General features: G+C 36.9%; 1 protein-coding gene across 2 annotated transcripts in view; it reads right to left on the bottom strand.

The window, feature by feature from the left end:
• The window catches only part of LOC150079033 (twitchin-like), a 2,795,346-nt gene that overhangs the window by 2,189,809 nt on the left and 583,358 nt on the right, over positions 1–22,179 (bottom strand). For both annotated transcript variants that reach the window (XM_090382361.1, XM_090382360.1), the window contains one exon: positions 12,809–13,114. In XM_090382361.1, coding sequence (XP_090238487.1) covers positions 12,809–13,114 — 306 coding nt within the window. The remainder of the gene's footprint in view (positions 1–12,808; positions 13,115–22,179) is intronic.

Raw genomic sequence — 22,179 nt, 5'->3', positions numbered from 1 at the left:
ATTTTATGTGTTTCTTAACTAATAGCATAACCCTTCATCCCTTCCTGTCCTGTCTATCCTTTCTGTAGATGTTGTACTCCCCAAATTCCAGTTCTGCTTTCCTTATATCTGTGTGACACCACGTCTCTGATATCCCAACAATATCTGCCTTTGATGTTTTGAGCAATACCTCAAATTCATCAAATTTATTTACTAAACTCCTAGTATTGGTGTACATGCAAGTATACATGCACCTGTTTCTATTATTAGCTACCCTAACACAACCCATGTGTTTACGTGTTCCGCAATGACTCCCAGCAGTCTCTGAAATATCCTTTATCTTGTTTTTCAGGCTTCTACTCATTCCAATAGAAGCAGTGCAAGAATCTCTTTCACCTCTGCCAGTGGCTACTGTTAATCTATTAGTCTTTGTCTCCCCCCAAGCTAGCAGTTTTCCGACCCACCTAACTGACTCGATAGCATCAGCAAATATTCTTGCACCCTTTCTATTTAAGTGTATCCCATCCCTGTAGAAGCAGTCTCTCCTGTTAACAAGTACAGTCCAGGCTGAAAAAAATTCTACCCCTTGAGCCTTGCACAATCTTTCCAGGGCCAAATTGATCGACAAGGCTCTCATCATATACTCCCTCCTATAGTGTCTGGGCAGAATTGCAGACACTTTCAAATTCAACCCTAATTCACGGCTTTTTTTCAACAGTGACCTGTACTTGTTAAGTAATTCTGCCGGTCTGCTACTCTTGATATCATTAGTGCCAACTTGTACAACTATATCACCTTTTGTGCCCTTAAAAGATGATATCTGCTCTACAACATCATAAACCTTTGCCCCTGGCAGACATACCCTGGTCGTGTTCCACCTATCCTTTTTACAAGGCACGTTCCCCGTTTCCCTGACAATAGAGTCACCAACAACTACTAGTTCCTGTGGGACCAGCGCATTCTGCCTTGGGGGTTGCCGCTGTGTTGTGTGATGACCAAGTGCAAGCTCTGGCATTGATGTGGGCAGCTGAGAGCTTGATGGGCCCCTCAATTTAGTTCCTTCGAGGGCATCCACCCTGTCCTTCAAGCTCTCATATAGGCCCCATAACAACGCTGAGTTGTTGCCTGATTTCGATACACTCCTTGCATCGCGCACACACAAAGACATCCCCCATGGCAATATCATGTCCCGTACCTGAATGCTTTACAAACATCATGCAAGCAGCGCATTTTAAAAGGCTGTGATTCAGAAGGCAACTGCCCCCCCCTCAGTTCTCCTCTGAGCCACAGTACTTCCATTAGCTTGAGCCTCTTGCTTTGCTGCTCTGGTCTGAGTCATGATTTCTATTAATTTCAATAAAATTTCAATTTCGGTTCAAAATTATAACCCTAAACTTGTATCCCAACACAGATATAACGGTATATATATTTTTCAGTGTCAAGTATTAATTATCTACGAGTTCCCTTTATATAACTTCCATATCAGTTATGTATTAATTAATTATGTTATGTTTGTAATCTAAGTCGTTATATGTATATAGTTAAAAGTACAATTTAATTGACAACGAAGTTCAACAAGTTTAATAGATTCTACCGATCAACTGACAATATTATAACCTATACTATACTAACGCTATCTAGTTCGGTATATAACGTATTGTGTGACAAAGGTGGCAAGTTACGAACGGTAAATCTACGGACACTTAAGTATTAATTAACTTCCAAATCTCGCTGTCTCAATTCAGAATAAACTAACGATCCTTACTAAGTCTATAAACTACTTACAGAAAATAATTTGATGTAAAAAATATTCAATAAAGCGGCTAAATATGGCTAAAAAACTTCTCATTCAGCGGAGTTGCAACTTGTAACACGTGGATTTGATACCCTTACCGATACTTTTATGCAATTACAAGGCCGAGTAAAGAATAAATACACCAGATTAATCAGAAAATCACAAAATAATGCTATACTACTAAATTTAAATCGAAAGTTTTAGAAAAACAATAATATCAAATGAATAAATAAGAAAAATCCACAGTGGCTTTGAACACATCTGGCTCCTACTAGCCTCATCAGCAGATTCATTCCCCTCACCAATCTTGTTGCCCTTCTCTGTACATGCTCAAGCAAATCTACCAAAAGTTTGCTGGCTAAAGTTTGCCTTTAGCCAGTGGATGGTTGATTGCTGAAACGAACTTTCATCTGTCGTTGATAGCTTAAATAGATTCAAGGCAGAACTTGACAAATATTTGGAGTGAGTGGATGGGTAAAATAAGGGTGTTTTTTTTTTTTTTTTTTTTTTTGGTTGATGCTATATAAGCTTGCTTTCTTGCATCATGTGCCTTTGCTAATTCTAATAAGCCTCAGGCTTCCTTGCACCATACAGCTAATAATAATAATAATATCAAGCATAATGTCGAAGTATGCAGATGACAGAAAGGTCGGAAGGGTGGTTAATGACAGCAATGATGGTATGTTACTGCAGTAGGATTTAAAAAAATTAAGCAGATGGGCTGAAAAATGACAACTGAACTTTAACCTTGACAAATGCAAAGTATTGCATATGGATAGTAGTAACCCCAGCATATGGATAGTAGTAACCCTAGACTGTGTGGTTACTACACTCGGGGTAGAGGAAATGAAAAACAGCTGGGTTTAACTGTGTAGTCAGATATAAATTTCTCTGAACCTTGAGTACAATTAATCCTCGACTTACATAAGCCCGACTAACGTAGCTTCGGACTTACATAAATTTGTTTTCACTTGCCCCCCCCCCCCCAGGATTGTAAAATTTAAAAGAGTATAAAAAAGAATAAATAATAATAATAATAAGCAATCGATAAAGACGAACATGGTATGCACAAACTGAACAAGTGAGATACGGAATACAAGTTTAAAAAATAGGAATGAACAGAAGATTCATAAAATTTATTTATGTTTTTTTTATATGACTGAAGATTTCAGTGAAGGGGACACACATTTCACCATAATAATGTAAAAACTCACAGAATTACAGCTATCAGTATCATCACAAATGCAATAAGATCAAGTTTACTACTCATTTATAACAGATTGCATTAACAGAAAAGACCAATAAACCAGAAACTGCAAATTGTTTTATGATAGAGACCTTCAGAAATGTGCTTTAGTAAAATGTGAGCATGTCAACTTGTGTGAAGTGATAATAGTGTGTTTCCACCTTAACCCTGTGAAGTTGTTTACAGAAAATTTCATTTTGACCATTATCATGGTGCCAACTAAGTACTAGTAAATCTACCAAGAAAATGAAAGCGATCGATTTTGATCAGAAAATAAAAATAATAAGGATATATGAAAATGGTCAAACATTAACATGTATTGAGCAGAATTTAGATTTGTCAAGGTCAACAGTGAACACAATAATAAAGGCCAAAGACAGAATACGAGAAGGGGTGAAGAGATCAGCACCAATAAAGTCAACTATAACAACCAAGGCTACGTACGAAATACATTCCAGTTTTTACAGTACAATGACATGCGTTTTTCTTCCTTTTATGTTTTATTTTCTTATGTGCCACTCCGGTTACTTCACTGCTGTCTCCAATAGAGTTTTTAATTGATTGAACTAATTAAAAATATATAACTATTTTTCTATATAGATAACTAATATATAAAAAATATATAGCTATTTGTCTTCATTCTTCTGAGGATATTATGTGGTTTTTCTAATTTTGGCATATCAGGGATATAGTAGCAATATTTTATTAGTCATTCCTGAGTTACATAAAACTCAACTTGATTAATAAGTCCGGGAATGTATCTCTTATGTATGTCGGGGACTTACTGTACTGCATGCAGGTCTGGAGGCCTCATTTTAGAAAGGAGGTAGAGCTTCTCGAGTGGGTACAGAGAAAGGCAATGAGGTTGGCGAAGGGAACAAATGGTGCTCTTACCAAGAAAGACTTCAGTTCAGCAACCTGCAGCATTTGGAGACTAGGCATTTGCAAGTTTATCTGCTATGAATGGATTGAGAAAGCTCAATGCTGATGGAATTCTTCCTCTTGCTCAGGATATGCATATGAGAGGACATAAATTGAAATTGAGGAAAGATGATTGCAGAACAGATGTGAGGAAGATTGCCATTAAACAGCAGGTTGTTGACTGCTGGAACAAATTTTCATCAGTCATTGTGGAATGGACAGATTAAATAAATTCAAGGAAGAACTAAACAAATTATTGGAGTGAATGCACAAGTGAAATGGAAAGGCTTTATTTTTATTTTATTTATTTATTATTTTTTTTTTTGGTTATGCTGTTTGTTTGTTTGTTTGTTACTTGGTTTTTAGGAGCATTAGAAGCTAAGGCCATATTGCTCCGAGGATATGCGGTGGTCATTTACTGACCTTTCCACATGCTCCGTATTTGGTGGGCACGGGCTCAAACCCCGGTCTAATCAAGAAGTGTGTGCTACGCACGGCTGCTCCTGCTCACCTGGCTATGGAGGCGCCCTGGTTATGCTGTATAAGCTTTTGCATCATTAATGCTGTATAAGCTTGCTTTTTTGCATCATTTGCCAATACTAATATTAATACTAACACTAATAATCCCAGATTTGGATATATTATTATATTATATTATTATAAGCTATATGGTGCAAGGAAGCCTGAGGCTTTTTCTGCACAAGCAAATAAAAACAAAAAAAAAAAAAAAGAAAAAAGAAAGAAATTCCCGATTTATCCAAAATGAGAGAGAATCACCAAGAAAGAGAGGAATGATGATACCCAGCTTATATGGTACCACATTCAAGATAGTAGTGTATGAAAAAGATCTAGGGATAACTGTACACTCTGATATGAAATTCTCTGAGAAGTTCAAACAAGATGTTAGAACAGCTGTTTGGATTCTGTCCATTACAGAATCTATTCTAGCTTGGCCATATCTGAAATATGGGATATTGGTTTGGAAATCTCATATTTTAGGAAGAATACTGATCTGTTGGAGAAGGTGAAGAAAAGAGCAACAAAACTGAGAACATAAAAGAATATTCTATATGGTTTTGTAAATTGCATTCTGTAAACTTGGCATTTGAGTGGTGATCTAATTGTAATGCTTAAAGTTTTAAAAGGGCTAGGTGAACTAAATGCTGATGGCATCTTTTTACATTGTTCAGATGAAACACAAAAGGGGACATAAATTTAAATTGGAAAAGGATGGTTACAGAATAGGTGTGTGGAAATTTGCATTCAGCCAGAGTAATCAGAAGTTAGAATAAACTTCGACCAAGGTGGGTGGTTTGATTAAATTTAAGGAAAGTTTGAAAAAATTACTGGAAGAAATGGGAAAATGATGTCATTCCCAATTTATTGTTCTACAATTACCGATTCTAGAACAGTGGCAGAAAATGATATGGAATGGCAAATCTTGCTGCATGCTGTTTCATTCAACAAGCATGCTGGGGTATGAAGATTTCCAAGATTTTAAAAAGATTAATTTCTGTTGGAGTGTATTTTCTTGACTTTGAAGTTTGTGAAAATGGTCTGATGGTATGAAGTCATTTCAGAATGGTTCAGACATTTGTCAATTGGAAGAGCCATGAAATCCACATGACCCAATCAGACATTCTGGATAATTATGCATGACCTACTTTGGAAACAGAGCCTGTCAGTATCAGCAAGACAACACTCCATCTAATACACTGACTAGCTTGTGGATAACAAGCAACAAGAGTAAGAGACTGGCAGAATTACTTAACAAGTACAAGACAATGCTGAAAAAAAAGCCGTGAGTTAGGGTTGAATTTGAAAGTGTCTGCAATTCTGCCCAGACACGATAGGACGGAGTATATGATGAGAGCCTTGTCGATCAATTCGGCCCTGGAGAGATCGTGCAAGTCTGAAGGGGTAGAATTTTTCTCAGCCTGGTCTGTGCTTGTTAACAGGAGAGACTGCTTCTACAGGGATGGTATACACTTAAATAGAAAGGGTGCAAGAATATTTGCTGATGCTTATGGAGGCAGAGTTAGGTGGGTCGGAAAACTGCTAGCTTGGGGGGGATACAAGGACTAATAGATTAACAGTAGCCGCTGGCAGAGGTAAAAGTGATTCTTCCACTACTTCTATTGAAATGCAATTGAGAAGCAGCCTGGAAAGCAAGGCAATGGGAATTTCCAGGACTGCTGAGAGTCATAGTGGAATAAGTAAATACATGGGCTTTGTTAGGGTAACTAAGAGTAGAAACAGCTGCATGTATACTTCCATGTACATCAATGCTAGGAGTATAGTTTAGTTAATAAATTCGATGAGCTTGAAGTGATAGTCAAGACATCAAAGGCAGATATTGTTGGGATATCAGAGACATGGTGTCACACAGACATATGCAGAACTGGAATTTGGGAGTACAATGTACAGAACAGATAGACAGGACAGGAAGGGAGGAGAGGTTATGCTGTTAGTTAAGAAACACATAAAATCTAAGAAAGTGCATCCAATTGATATTGGTGGACATTGCAATGATGAGTCTGTTTGGTCTGACATAAGTGCTGGGAAAGAAAAAATGAGAGTAGGTGTGTGTTATAGGCCTAATGAATCTGATGAGTATAATGAGCAACTGTGCAGAGAAATAGAGTGGGCCAGTAAATTAGAGTGTCTTATAATGGGGGTTTATAATTTCCCGGATATTGACTGGAATTTGTGGGTTGGTCACTCATACACTAGCAAGGCTTTTGTGGATTTATTGGATGATTGTTTTCTACAATAGCATGTTCGGGAGGCAACTAGAGGGAGTAATATTCTTGATCTGATTATCAGTAATGATTCTTCATGCATCAAGAATCTGCAGGAACCATTAGGTAGCAGTGATCACAGTGTGCTGAAGTGGGATTTACTCAAAGAGGTAACTACCATCAAGGGTAAAGGGAAGAGTTTTTGTTTATGTAAGAATGACTATGGTGGTCTGAGACAGTATTTAAATTCTATACGGTGGAACCAACTGATGATGTTACCAACAGCAAATCAAAATGGGAAGCATTCAAAGAACTTATCTTGGAAGCTACTAGGCTTTACATACCAACTAAGAAATATTGTTCAAGGTTTAGGCCTAAATGGATGTCAGATGAACTAATGAGAATTGTAAATTGCATTCTATAATTATATGGCAGAGAAGAAAAATGCATGGGATACATATAAATTAACATGTGACACAGAAGCCTATGATAGATATAAGCTGATCTGTAACCAAGTTACAAAGGAGGTTAGGCAGGTGAAGGCAGATTACAAGAAATCTTTGTGAAAGGATGCAAAGAAAAACAGCAAAGAGTTCTTTACTTATGTAAACTCTAGAAGGAAGAGGATGAATTAGATTGGTCCACTTGATATCGATGGTTCAACTGTTGATGATCCTGCTCAGGTAGCTAACAAACTAAATGAATATTTGGCATCGACATTCCACACATGAGGAGTTATTCAGGAAGGGGAATGCCAGAGGTGTATTAAACTCTGGCAGTAAGCTAGATAATCTTGTAATAACTGAGAGTAAAGTGGAGAAGAAATTGTTGAAGATACACACAAGAAAGGCACCTGGGGTGGATGGAATCTATCCAGTTATATTAAAGGAGGCGGCAAAGAAAGTAAGCAAACCCTTAGTCATAATTATGAGAGCTTCACTGGACTGGAGATGTGCAAATCACTTTTCACTGGATTTGGAGATGTGCAAATGTGACCCCAATCCACAAAGGATGATCAAAGGGGAGACTCAGGTAATTACATACCTGTTAGTTTAACTTCAGTTCCAGGGAAATTAATGGAGGCACTGGTTAAAAAACCATTGCAGGATCATCTAGACAAGACTTCAGTTATAGCTCGGACACAGCATGCGTTTGTTAAGGGGAAGTCTTGTCTGATTAATTTGATTGGATACTATGATGTAGTCACAAAGGAACTGGATGCAAAGAATAACTTTGATATCATATATTAGGATCTTAGAAAAGCCTTTGATACTGTTGCAATGGAAGACTGCTGCACAAATTGGAGCAGTGTGGCATCGGAGGAAAATTGCTGCTATGGATAAAGGGATGTTTGAGTGGGAGAAGACAGAGAGTGGTAATCAATGGACACTGCTCATCGTGGACTAATGTTATTAGTGGAGTCCCTCAGGGTTCAGTATTGGGGCCTTTATTGTTTTCTGTATTTATAAATGATATTGATGATGGCATATCAGGCTTACTGTCCAAGTTTGCAGATGATACGAAGGTTGGCAGGGTTGTTAATGACACTAATAACAGTACACTGCTGCAACAGGATCTAGAAAAGTTGAGCAGATGGGCTGAGATGTGGCTGTTGTTATGTTGTTGTTATTTGGATTTTAGGAGCATTGGAAACTAAGGCCATATTGCTCCGAGGATATGCGGGGGTCATTACCTGACCTTTCCGCATTCTCCGTATTTGGTGGTCATGGGCTCGAACCCTGGTCTAATCAAGAAGCGTGCTACGCACTGCTGCTCCTGCCCACCTGGCTACTGAGGCGCAACTGAGATGTGGCAAATGAAGTTTAACACTGACAAATGTGAAGTACTACATATGGGAAGCAGTAATTCCCGAGTAACATATCAACTCTGTGGTACAACACTGACTTTATTAGAGAATGAAAAGGACCTGGGGTAATTGTGCAGGCAGATATGAAGTTTTCTGAGCAGTGCAGATGGTCTGCAAGAGTAGCTCATTGTGTCTTGTCAATGATACACAGGAATTTTTCTAGCAGGGATAAGGAGGTTATTATCCACTTGTATAAGGCAATGGTCAGGCCACACGTTGAGTACCGTATACAGGTCTGGAGACCTCATTTTAAGAAGGATGTAGAGCTGTTGGAACGAGTACAGAGAAGGTAACAAGATTAGTGAATGGAACAAAGGGTTGCTCTTACGAAGAAAGACACAAGTTTTGCAAATTACAGCGTCTGGAGACTTGGCACCTGCGAGTTGATCTGATTGAGGTGTATAAAGCCTTGAATGGTTTGAGCATGCTCAATGCTGATGGGACTCTTCCTCTTTCTCAGAATAATCGCCTGAAATGTGATAAATTCAAATTGAGGAAAGACGGTTGTAGGATAGATGTGCGGAAGTTTGCCTTTAACCAGCGGGTGGTTGATTGCTGGAACAAACTTCCATCTGTCGCTGTAGATGTTGATGATAAACATTTGGAGGAGTGAATGGATGAAATAAGAGTTTTTTTTTTTTGGCTGATGCTATAAAAGCTTGCTTTCTTGCATCATGTGCCTTTGCTAATGCTGATGCTAATGCTAACAACAACAACACCAAAAAGCTGAACTGGCCAACTCAAAGCCTAGATCATGAGCCCAGTACTGAAGTCCTTTATTGTGCTGCAGATCTATTAAAAGTTAGTGTAAAGCATGCTCGCTAGGACTGTGGCCATTGTACAAGCAAAATATGGCCATATATGTATTAGGTTGTTAAATTAAAAACTCTTTTTGCAACTAATAGTGTATCCAAATACTTCTGATCTTATAGTGTATTTATTTATTTTTATGTTCTTCTTCATCTGCAACTCCAGCAGGAGGTGAATATATATCTTATTTTAATAATGGAATGGTGCAGATTGAAATGATTTGATAATAAATGCCTCACTTCTTATATATTTCTGTCTGGGTGTCTTAAGGTAAGCTTTGTTTCCTTCCAGAGACAATTACAGGCTTGGGCTAATGCTCAATTTAGAAATAACATCATCATTAGCCATGGACTGAACTAAATTTACTAATATGATTTTTAATTTAAAAAACAAAAATCACCAAGAAAATGTGTCATAAAAACTCAGTGCACCATTATTAGCTATTTTGGACCTCATCAGATACTGAGTGATGCAATACTAAATTCCTTATACCGGGCTGTAGCCCACTGCAGTAATGCAATAAGGAACAGGGTTATATTTTAGTGCAAATGTAAAAGTAATTTGACAATAAATGCTTTACAGAGTTATATAATTCTGTCTTGCATTTCATTATGACCTGCTGTCTTATTTCAACGTCTGTGTTAAAATATACCTGATTCTTTACTGAATTCATTCAATGGGCCAATGCAGCCCAGCAGTAAAGATTTAATATTCATGTAACTTTCGTCAAAACTGGAATGTTCTTTGTAAGAAAACTTTCAACTGGAACATTTTCTTACAAAGAACACTTAGCTGCTCATTTAGACTCAATACAAGGAACAGTCAATAAGTATTTATCCTCACCTAGAAAAATTTCAGTTAGGGATTTCATATTATGTATATATAAGTCTCATAAGTTAATGAATATTTTTGTTTTTCTAGATCCATTGGTTACTGATGGCTCTAGTTACTGAACTAGAGCCATAAATACCGCGAAAAGTGGTAGGTTGGAGAAGGCTAAGTTCCAATTCATCATAAATTTCTTCATTTGCAAGGCAAAGAAGCAAAAGAAATCCATGAGATGAGAGCTGTATGTAGGGATGATTTTCCTCATATGAGACTATGAAAAATTTGGAAAAGACAGCTCAGGTGTGAACAAAGAAGTATGCATAATGACCCAAGAGAAGGAAGAACCCATCTCAGCCACAGACCCTGCCACTGCAACTAGAGTGGAAGAGTTATCCTTGAAGACAGATGTGTGACTACAAATTTTACAGCAAATGAAGTGAACATTAGCCAAGGAGGTCTGTCTGCACCATAATGCATAAGTTCCTGCACATCTAAGGTAGCAGCCAGATGGGTGGTTCTAAGACTATTGACACAAGCCTCCTCAAAAGTTCCACAGGAAAAAGTGTTCTGTACAATTGTTGGAGCTTTGTGGAGAGAGAACGTTGATGATTTTTCTGATCCAACTGATGAAAATCAAAATCAATTTTGATGGTGAAAGAATGACGGGTACATCAATATAACTCAAAAACAAAACAAGATGGGTATCGGCAAGAAACCCACCTTGCCTGAAATGTCGACTTAATGTATATTGGGTTAGCAATTGCTTAATAATCTATATTATTAATTTCAAGTGGTATTAAATTTTTTTTTTTGGTAGTTGTTGATGCATCGGCTTCTGTGGCCATAATGCACCTCCCAAGGTTTTTGCAGTACTTTGATCCAAGCCTGAGGCGGGATTCGAACCCACGACCTTTGGGTTGCCAGGCAGGCACTTTACCCACCCGGCTAGTCCGGTCGGCGTGGTATTAAATATAGTAATGATCTTAATGAAACCAAACACACAACGTCCTTCCCTAACTATTAAACCTGCATGTTCACATACGTTTCCTTCACGTGAACTGCATGGGCCAATGGTATAGATGGATACTTGTTTCCATTAAGGAGTAAAACTGCTTTCAAACTGACTTGGATGAATCAATGAAAAACCTTCACTGCTCAGGGACATACTCCAAATGTAACCCTTTCATTAATTCCTGGACATTGTTACAATAAACCACTGCACCATCCGTGAAGTAATAGGTCATTATGTTAGATTAAAAGACACCTTGACACCTTTTCAAGAATATTCCACTGCTGAAGCCGTGATCCCAGTAACTGAACCTTGGTTTTAGAGAGGTCCAAATCTCTGATCAAACAGTACAATTCTGCCTGAGTGATTAAATGCAGCTTTGAAGTATCAAGAGTTGAAAAGTCTGGATCTGTACTCATTCTGGGTTCTGCATATTCTGGAGACTCCTTTTCCAATCCTGAATCAGAGTCAAGTCCATAAGTTTCTGGTGGCTTTGGCACTAACATTGTATCATCATGAGAAACTGGCCTTAGCATTAGTAGAGGCATATGATGCAAGAAAGCAAGCTTATGCAGCATCAGCCAAAAAAAAAACCCCTTCCACTTCACCCCTTAGAGCAGAAGGTATGTTGGGATACTCTACTTTATGCTTGGATTTCACAAAAAAACCAGAAATATTGGTCATGCAAAAGTAACAATTGTTTTTGTGGTCTTAAGGTTCCTGCTACATCTCTAAACCAGCCTGTTAGTGTCCTTGAATGTGGGCAACAGGAAATCTTTGGAGTCCATACTTTATCTTGATCTCCAACCTTGCATCCAAAATAGAGTTCATAGGCTTTTCTCATAAGTTGGGACAGTGGCTTCTGCTGCAATTTTAATACCACTTCTCCACAAATGTAGGAAAATGAAGCAAAAGCTATCAGGCTTATGTGCACACAAGAACACAATTAAGAAATTGTAGATTTTTATTTCTAATTTAAACACAATTCACAATTTACACTAATGATCGCAACACTTGTTACTTTGTTCACCACTAGCTCTCTGAAACACATATACTTTTTGAAATATGAAAATGCTTGCTTGCTTGCTTGGTGCAGATATAGCATATATATGAGTGGTTTCCATATATTCTACTAGCATATATATGAGTGGAAACCACTCATATATATGCTAGTAGAGAAGTTTCTAGAAGACTCACAATGTTTCTAGAACCTTCAAAAGTTCTAAAACCTTCCAGAAACATCTCGACTTTTCTTTCACACATAACAATATTCTAGAATGTTCCAAAACATTATTATCGAATGTTTTAAAACACTTCCGAATGTTCTAGAAATCTGCCAAATGTTCTAGAAAAAAAAATAGATGAAAAAAGATGTTTAAACAACTATAGGCCTTAGTTTTCAGTCGTTAACCTAAGATATTTGAAAATTGAAGGTGATGAGAACTTCTTAAGCACATATCTGAGTTTTTGAACATATTTCCTATCGATTAATATCAATAATTAATTATTGATATTAATTATATAATGCATATTATATAATTAAAGTCACAGAAAAATTACAAAATCAGCCACAAAAGTAAAAAACTACATTAATAAAAAGGACTGAACTCACCTCATCAGCAACAATTGTTGTAATTGATGAACGCCGTCTCCCAGCAGCACCAGGCGGTATCGCATCTAAAAGTGATCCTCTTCTACTATCAGTAGATTCGGAAGATTCTCTCCTTGACCCAGGTTCTGGAGTGGGTTCTTTTATTATAGTCACAGGAACATCTCCCTCTTTCTTTTCTTTCCTTATATCATTTATGGATATTTCAGGTAGTTTATCTTCAGACTTTTTCTTTATAACTTTTTTAACCTTCTTTTCTCCAGGCTTTTTTTTTTCTGGTTGTATTTCTTCTGGTTCATCAATTATAGGCTGGAAATTCAAATAGAATGTTGATATAAAATTTATGTACAATAAAGACAAAAAATAATATAATATATTTATTCCATCATAATTAAATAACATCTCTTGCTATATTCATAGCTGCGAAATTTTGATGTTCAAAAAGCTAGATATTAGGTATTTGTAGGCAGAAGGAAAACAGAAGACACTTGGCCAAAACAGGCAAAAAAAAAACCAGCAGGAAAACAGTACATTTCTGGAAAAGCAGGATTTATTTTTAAGTCCACACTACACTACACTAAAAATCAAATTTCACTAACAAAATACACATTTTATATTAAAATACAGCCACAAGATTGGGTACCACTAAGTACGGTTTTAAATATTAGCTTAGCTTACTCATAGCTATATATAGAAAGAGGCTGACCAACATGTACCAACGCTTTATATAGCTTTTATAGTTTGACACTTTTACAAGACTGAATTATAAGATACAAAAATCTGTTGCAGAAATATCAATTTTGGATCATAATTAAATTTAGAAAAAATAAATAAATTCAGTAATTCAATGATTATTCAGATGAAGAAACTGATGACATTCTGTTGTTTATATTCCGGCTAGTACTGATTCTTTCTCCAAAGGACATTGCTGCCACTGCTGACAAAATAGCTTGTGCCCTGCCTTTTCAACAGCAAATTCATTACAGGGGTTTTCACAGTTACAAAACTCTTGGTGATGTCTTTTTCTTCCCCCCCCCTCAGATGAATTCAATCAAAATGGGCAATTAGATTTAGTCCTTTTTTTGACAAAGCCTCTAGCTTTGATTCAGTGAACTCTTACATATACTCTGCCCTCTACTTCAGTTCTCAGAGAAACCTCCACAACTTTATTTTCTCGTTGATGCTAAATAGAAAGATGGAAGATGAAGTGTTCTCTAGGTTTGTTCCTATGAGTGTAACCTGCACAATTCCAGAAAAAAAGGAAGGTTATTAAGATTAGTGCCCTGAGTACCCTGTCTCTGCTGCCTTTTTCTAGAATTATCCCCTCTGCTCTTGTCCTAACTAAAAACAAGGCATATACAGATAACTTTACGATCTTTTCATTCCATTCCACAAAACCCTATGGATGTCATTAATAATAACAATTTAATTAACTCGGCACTGGCTTTTGTCAAAAATTATTTCTCTAAATTTACCTCAAACTAAATGCTAAAAAATATGCACATATTACAATTACAAAAAAAGTATAAGCCATTCCTACTTTTCTCTTGAAGTTGATATTGTTATTATTCCCAGAGTTCACAAGCACAAGGATCTGGGTCTTATTGTTGATTAACAAATGGCTTTTTGAATCCTGCCTCAAAATACTTGCCATAAAGAAGCAATGAGTTCTCAGATATTTACTCCATGCACATTTGCACATTTAATATTTATCTGTTAAATGTACAAATATCAAAAATACAGTGTGTCCTCTCTATTTATTGCAATATTAAAAGACTATTGTCTGTTGAATACATTATATTAAAATGGGTGAATGTGAAAACTATCTTTTTTTTTTTTATTCAATATTCCCAAATGCTTAACAATCTTCAATTTCTAACATCTTTAGTCTACTTCTGGTTATGTCCTTAAATTCATTTGTTAAATAGTACAATACAGTTGGCCAGCTCCATTTCTCTGGGAGGATATCATTTTCAGTATGTTTCCCCAAAAAACACTATGCCAGGCCCAACTCTTACTGTGTTCAATAGTAGATTAAAGTGCACAAAGAGGATGTTTCCTGGGCAAACTCTCAAATTAATCAAACTAAACACTTATACTTTACTGTTCAACAATTACTTGAAATACAGGACTCAAATCATCCAAGTAGTTCTTGGTGGCCCATTCTTTATATAGTGGGGGTGGGTGAATCCTATGTACCTTCTTTTGCTTCTGTAATCTTTAGGCACTATATGTTTGTGTGTGCATGCATGCTTGATACAGAATATTCAGTTATGGCATCATATAGCTGCATCATAATCTTTCGGTTCATAATCTTTTAACATAATTCAGATGTCAAACAATTTATTCTGCACGCTTAAGGTATGAGACAAGTTTCCTGAATAACTCATATACCCTGTACTGCATCTTAGGTCAATTATGCTCTTGAACATTGGTGGAAAAAATTGGGAATGAAATGCTCCATAACTGTGTTTAATTTGGTAAGTAAAACAATTATACAATATGCAGAAAAAAAAAAAAAAAAAAAGGGTAAGAGTAATGAACATGGCTGTAATAAACACCTGCAAAAAGCTTGCCACAATTGTACAGGCAGCCAACAAGAAATTTTTGTTCAGTGGATTTATTCCCAGAAAAAGGTAAATGAAGGTATGGCCCGGGGATGGATAACCCTCAGTCACTTTAGAAAATGAAGATTTTATTAACACAATGAAAAAAAAAAAAATAATAATAATAATAATTAACAATAAAGATTTATTTTCAATGAAAATAAATGAAAGGAATGGCAACTCCTCTAATGCATATTGCTGATACATTAATCTGAAGTTCAGAATATGAGTACAGAAAACATGTCATTAAATTACAGAAGTTGATAAATGATGGAAGTAATAATCATATCACAATGCTTATGGCAAACAATGTGAGCTACAGCTTTCTCTACCAAAGAACAATAATGTTGTCCATTAACAGAGAAATCACACTCATTCTAGTCCCCACTTTGGATTTACCACGAATCTCCATCTGATCAGCCAAATAATTATTATTTATTTAGGGAATGGTTTATACATGGCTTATATACAATATATGGGCTTGTATATTTATATATATTTATATATAATATATATATATAAACTTGTATATTTATATACAAGTGTATATAAATATAAAATTTTAAATAGAATATAAGATATGACAAAAAAGTTGATCAAGGCATTAAAAGAATAGTTGTAGATATATCACTATAAATCCTGGTCCAAATTCTCTATCCAGGCTAACACCTTAGAAAGTCACTCACAGAAAATCAAACAGTCACCATGGTAGGCACACAGCCATTTATTGCAACCTACTGACATGTAGGTTGCAATAAAAACTGCAACCTACTGTCACATTTTGGTAGTTTCTTTATACTTTTCTTTTCCTATTTTTTTGTGTATATCTGCATGACTAGATACTATCTGTTCTAAATTTAATCTGGGCGATTTCTGATTTTTCAACTAAGTCAATCAAAGTCAATCAATGCCATGAGTTATGGTTGAATTTGCAAGTATCTGCAATTCTGCCCAGACACGATAGGAGTGAGTATATGATGACAGTCTTCTCAATCAATTCGGCCCTGGGGAGATTGTGCAAGGCTCAAGGGGTAGAATTTTTCTCAGCCTGGTCTCTGTTTGTTAACAGGAGAGACTGCTTCTACAGAGATGGGATACACTTAAATAGAAAAGGTTCAAGAATATTTGCTGATACTATCAAGGCAGTGTTAGGTGGGTCGGAAAACTGCTAGCCTGGAAGGGATACACGGACTAATAGATTAACAGTAGCCGCTGGCAGAGGTGAAAGTGCTTCTTGCACTGTTTCTATTGGAATGAGCAGCAGCCTGGAAAACAAGGTGAGGGGATTTCAGTGACTGCTAGGAGCCATTGCGTAAGAAGTAAATACATGGACTGTGTTAGAGTAGCTAAGAATAAGAACAGGTGCATATATAGTTACGTGTACACCAATGCCAAGAGTTTGGTAAATAAATTATTATTATTATTATTATTATTAGCCATATGGTGCAAGGAAGCCTGAGGCTTATACTGCACCAGCGAAAAAAAAATTCCCAAGTTACCCTGAGAGAGAAAGAGAGAGAGAGAGAGAGAGAGAGAGAGAGAGAGAGAAGTAGAAAGGAATCACCAAGAAAGAGAAGAATGATGATATCCAGCTCAGGACCCTGGGTGTGCCAAGCCCATACTCACCAGATGTGAGTCCCCGGGGGTAAATTTTGATGAATTTGAGGTGTTGGTCAAAACATCAAAAGCGGATATTGTTGGGATATCAGAGACATGGTGTCACACAGATATAAGGAATGAAGAAATTCCATTTCTTCATTCCTTATATCTGTGTGGAAATGGAATGGGATAAAGGTGGTCGAGGTGGAGGTCATCACTGCGTGTGGCCCTAGGGTTGGTGACACAGTCACAGGCCTGCAGATCACACCTATCTAAGGCACTGGCAGGGTAGCTGCATTTTGCCTTACAGGCTGACAGGGTCTTACATGCTCATGGGATAAAGTGCTTGCAGCTTCCAGGCAGAAGTTTACGGTCCCTTGTTTTGAGTTAAGACACCAATTCCCACACTCCTATGGAGCGGCTTGGTGTACCACATTTCCTGCTGTGTTATTTATTTGTTATTTGTTGTTGTTTGGTTTTTTTAGGAGCATTAGCAACTAAGGCCATATTGCTCTGGGGATATGCAGTGGTCATTCCCTGACCTTTCCACGTCCTCCGTATTTGGTGGTGACGGGCTAGAACCCCAGTCTAATCAAGAAGCATGTGCTACGCACTGCTGCTCCTGCCCACCTGGCTATGGAGGTGCCATTTCCTGCTGTGACTGCACTGGCTGCTATGTAGGTGAAACTGGCAGAAGACTTGGAAATCAACTCTCTGAGCATGAGAAAGCAATTTGTTCTGTGGACATCGAAAACTCAGTGTTCGTTGAGCACTTCTAGTTTACCCAGCACAACAGTGACCCATGCCATGACGTTGGGATTATTGACTGATCCCACCATCCCACCATTACCGTCATTGTGTCTGGTTGGAATTGCTCCACAACTCGTGTTGTAGTGATTCCTTTAACCGAAACAGAGGAGTTTATATCCATCCCATCACTTAGGCAACCATCCTCCTAAATGACAAACGTTGGCACCTGCAACCTAGCCAAACGTTACAGCTACAACCACAAGTCTCTACTTCCAACAACTAATTGTAGCCTTCACCTGTATCATACGGTTTTCACCTTGCATGACCATCATAGCTGAGCACATGACATTCTGTATTTTATAATAACGCTTACACCTGTTGTGCTATTGTGATTTATTACTTTTTTTTTGTTTTATTTTAATTTATTCTCAAGTTTATTAAAGGAATTTTACTTCAACCTGTTTTTCTTTTGATGTTTTTTTCTCAGCAATACTGCATTATTATATTTAGTATGAATCCTGAGACCATAGGCCTGTTTCCATTTATTAGTAAAGGTATCTAAACATAGGTATGGAGAATTTTGTTATCAACTTTTTTCTGACATTCCAGAGTGCAATTGGCTCGTGATATCATTCATAAAAGCAACTTGTCTCATATCTCAAGCTTTCAGGATAAACTGTATGGCAACTGTATTATGGGAGATCAAAAATCCTTTGCTTTTATTCCTATAAGAGTCCGGTATCATCTTCAGCTGTTAGTGAACAAAAAAAATCATGCAGCACTCCATTTCTCTTTATTATTTTTTCCTTCAGTATTTTATTTTTTAACAAAATTATTATTTTTTCCTTCAGTATTTTATTTTTTAACAAAATATTACCAAAACAATATTTTTAGGTGATCACTTTGGCAACACCATGATGCTAAATTTGTCATTTATCAATTTTGACCAACAGCCCAAGGGATAAAAGTATAATAACAATAAAATAATACAGTTTATAAAAATAAATTAATAACACAGAAAAATTATTAAAAAAAGGAGATGGCCATGCTGCCAATGCACTCTACCTTTATCTGTTCATCAATTTTGACAATTGATGATTGGTTATATTTATTATCCAAAAACTGGCAATATCTAGGTGTATATATGAATCGCCAATCCTTGAAAATAAAATGAAAGCACCATTATACCTACTCTCACAACCTGATGTAGTTATATGTGTAAAGGTATGAGTGATGACGGATGCACAAAGCCTTAGTTTTATCCTTAAACTGCATTCACAACAATTTGCACTTTTATTACATAGCAGAATCATAAAAATCCAGAATTTTCAAAGATACAGAACTTTGTGAATGTTTATCCAAGAGTAGATGATTAAAGAAAGGCAGAGGGAAAATTAAGAGGGTTGATTAAAGAAAGGCAGAGGGAAAATTAAGAGGGTTGATTAAAGAAAGGCAGGTGAACTTAAAAAAAGTACTGAAGGTCCCAAATTTATGCATCCTGTTCCATTACAAATTTCTAAACACAATTTGTTTCTGTTTTACATATTTCCTAGACTGTAAGTCATTATCTATGTATTTACAATGTATAAAATCATTCATATTGCAAGACATTTAATACATCGATTTATACAAATTCTGTTATAAACGTATTGCACTATTTATATCTCATATAAAAAAAATGTTGAACAACCACAACACCCATAATGGAGGAACTTTTGACCCCATCACCTTTATTTCTTAGGCAATATTAGTTACCCATTAGACAATCTGGCAGTATGGGTTAATATTTTAGCTGAGTGCTGCCAAATATCATTCTGTGGGGATTATAGGAACAGAGTTACTTTTCAATATCCATTACTGTATTATCTAATAAAAATAACAAATTACCCATGAATACTTATGCTATGTGCATAATACTTTCAAAAAGCCATCATTTTCAAAAATTTAGAATGTGCTAGTTCCTCAAGGATGCCAGGTTTATGAGGTTCTGCTTACCTATAGTGAGAAACCAACAACCAATACATTGATTTATTACATCATCTAATTTTTTTTTTAAAAGCTGACCTTTCTTTTGGCTAATCAAAATATTATTTTACCTAATCACATTAAGACTAACCAAAATACAAAAATTAATGAATTTTCAGTTTAGTATTAAACTTATTAAAGAACTTAGCATTAAACATAGAGGGCGCTGACTCTCTTTAGAAAATACAGCTGCGAGTTACAGGCTCCGAAAAAAACGATAAGTGTTTGCTTTTTATTTACATAATTGTTATTTTATATTGTACTTAATACGTAGTCTTATAGTTATAATTACACTGGTTATTTTTATTTTAATTTATATAAACAGTTTTTGTAGATATACATAATACTTTATATACGTAAACCGTTATTTCGTTCGAATCTGCAGGCATTGTTTTTGTATATAGTGATAGGGAATTCAAATTTTTAATTGAGGTAGCTAGGTAGCTCTAACGTATAATTACAGAAACAGTAATACGCTTCACTGTTTCTATTAGATAGCATAGTATTGACATTTAATTTAATTTAATTTATTGATCTTATTAATTTAAAATATCATGCCCCAAACTAGAGCAGCAAAGCAACGGGCACAAAGTGGCAGGAGTGCTGTGACTCGGAGGAGAACTGAGGGGGGTGATTCTCCAATGCATCACAGCCTAAAAAAATGTGCAACTTGTGAAATGTTTGCTGAACTATCTGGAACGGAACATGATATTGCCATGGGGGATGTCTTTGTGTGTGCGCAATGTAAGGAGTGTAAGGAAATCAGGCGACAACTCAGCATTGTTATGGGCCTATATGAGAGTTTGAAGGACAGGGTGGATGCCCTCGAAAGATCTAAATTGAGGGGCCCATCAGGCTCTCAGCTGCCCACATCAACGCCAGAGCTTGCACTTGGTCATCACGCAACACAGCGGCAGCCCCCAAGGCAGAATGCGCTGGTCCCAAAGGAACTAGTAGTTGTTGGTGACTCTATTGTCAGGGAAAGGGGAAACATCCTTTGTAAAAAGGATAGGTGGAACAGGACCAGGGTATGTCTGCCAGGGGCAAAGGTTGATGACGTTGTAGAGCAGATATCATCTTTTAGGGGCACAAAAGATGATATAGTTGTACACGTTGGCACTAATGATATTAAGAGTAGGAGACCGGCAGAATTACTTAACAAGTACAGGTCACTGATGAAAAAAAGCCGTGAATTAGGGTTGAATTTGAAAGTGTCTGCAATTCTGCCCAGACACGATAGGAGGGAGTATATGATGAGAGCCTTGTCGACCAATTCGGCCCTGGAAAGATTGTGCAGGGCTCAAGGGATAGAATTTTTTTCAGCCTGGACTGTACTTGTTAACAGGAGAGACTGCTTCTACAGGGTTGGGATACACTTAAATAGAAAGGGTGCAAGAATATTTGCTGATGCTATCGAGGCAGTGTTAGGTGGGTCGGAAAACTGATAGCTTGGGGGGGGGGATACAAGGACTAATAGTTTAACAGTAGCCGCAGGCAGAGGTGAAGGTGATTCTTACAACTTCTATTAGAATAAGTAGCGACCTGGAGCGAGGGAGCGTTGGGGGTTTCAGGGACAGATGGCAGTCATCGCGAAACAGGTGGGTATATGGGATGTGTTAGAGTAACTAAAAATAAGAATAGGTGCATGTATACTTGCATGTATACCAATGCTAGAAGTATAGTAAATAAATTTGATGAATTTGAAGTGTTGGTCAAGACATCAAAGGCGGATATTGTTGGGATATCAGAGACGTGCTGTCACACAGATATAAGGAATGCCGAACTGGAATTTGGGGAGTACAATGTGTACAGAAAGGATAGACAGGATAGGAAGGGAGGAGGTGTTATGCTGTTAATTAAGAAAAACATAAAATCAAAAGAAGTGCATCCAGTTGATATAGATGAACAGTGCACTGTTGAGTCAGTTTGGTGTGACATAAGCACTGCAAAAGCAAAAATAAGAGTAGGAGTGTGTTATAGGCTTAATGACTTGAATGAGTACAATGAACAATTGTACAGAGAAATAGAGTGGGCTAGTAAATCGAAATGTCTTAAAATGGGGGATTTTAACTTCCCAGATATTGACTGGAACTTGTGGGTTGGTCACTCACACACTAATCAGACTTTTGTGGATTTATTGGATGATTGTTTTTTACAGCAGCATGTTCGAGAGGCAACCAGAGAAAGTAATACTCTTGATCTGGTTATCAGCAGTGATCATTCATGTATTAGGAATTTGCAGATAAAAGAACCACTAGGTGGCAATGATCACAGTGTACTGACCTGGGATTTACTTAAAGATTTAATTACCATCAGGGGTAAAGGAAAGGGTTTTTGTTCCCGTAAAGGCGAGTACAGTGGTCTCCGACAGTTTTTAAATTCTGTACAGTGGGA

The sequence above is a fragment of the Mastigoproctus giganteus genome, chromosome 10 (assembly GCF_048544385.1).
Source record: "Mastigoproctus giganteus isolate SK-2022 chromosome 10, ASM4854438v1, whole genome shotgun sequence".
Taxonomy (NCBI): domain Eukaryota; kingdom Metazoa; phylum Arthropoda; class Arachnida; order Uropygi; family Thelyphonidae; genus Mastigoproctus; species Mastigoproctus giganteus.
This window is presented reverse-complemented; position numbering and strand designations above follow the sequence as displayed.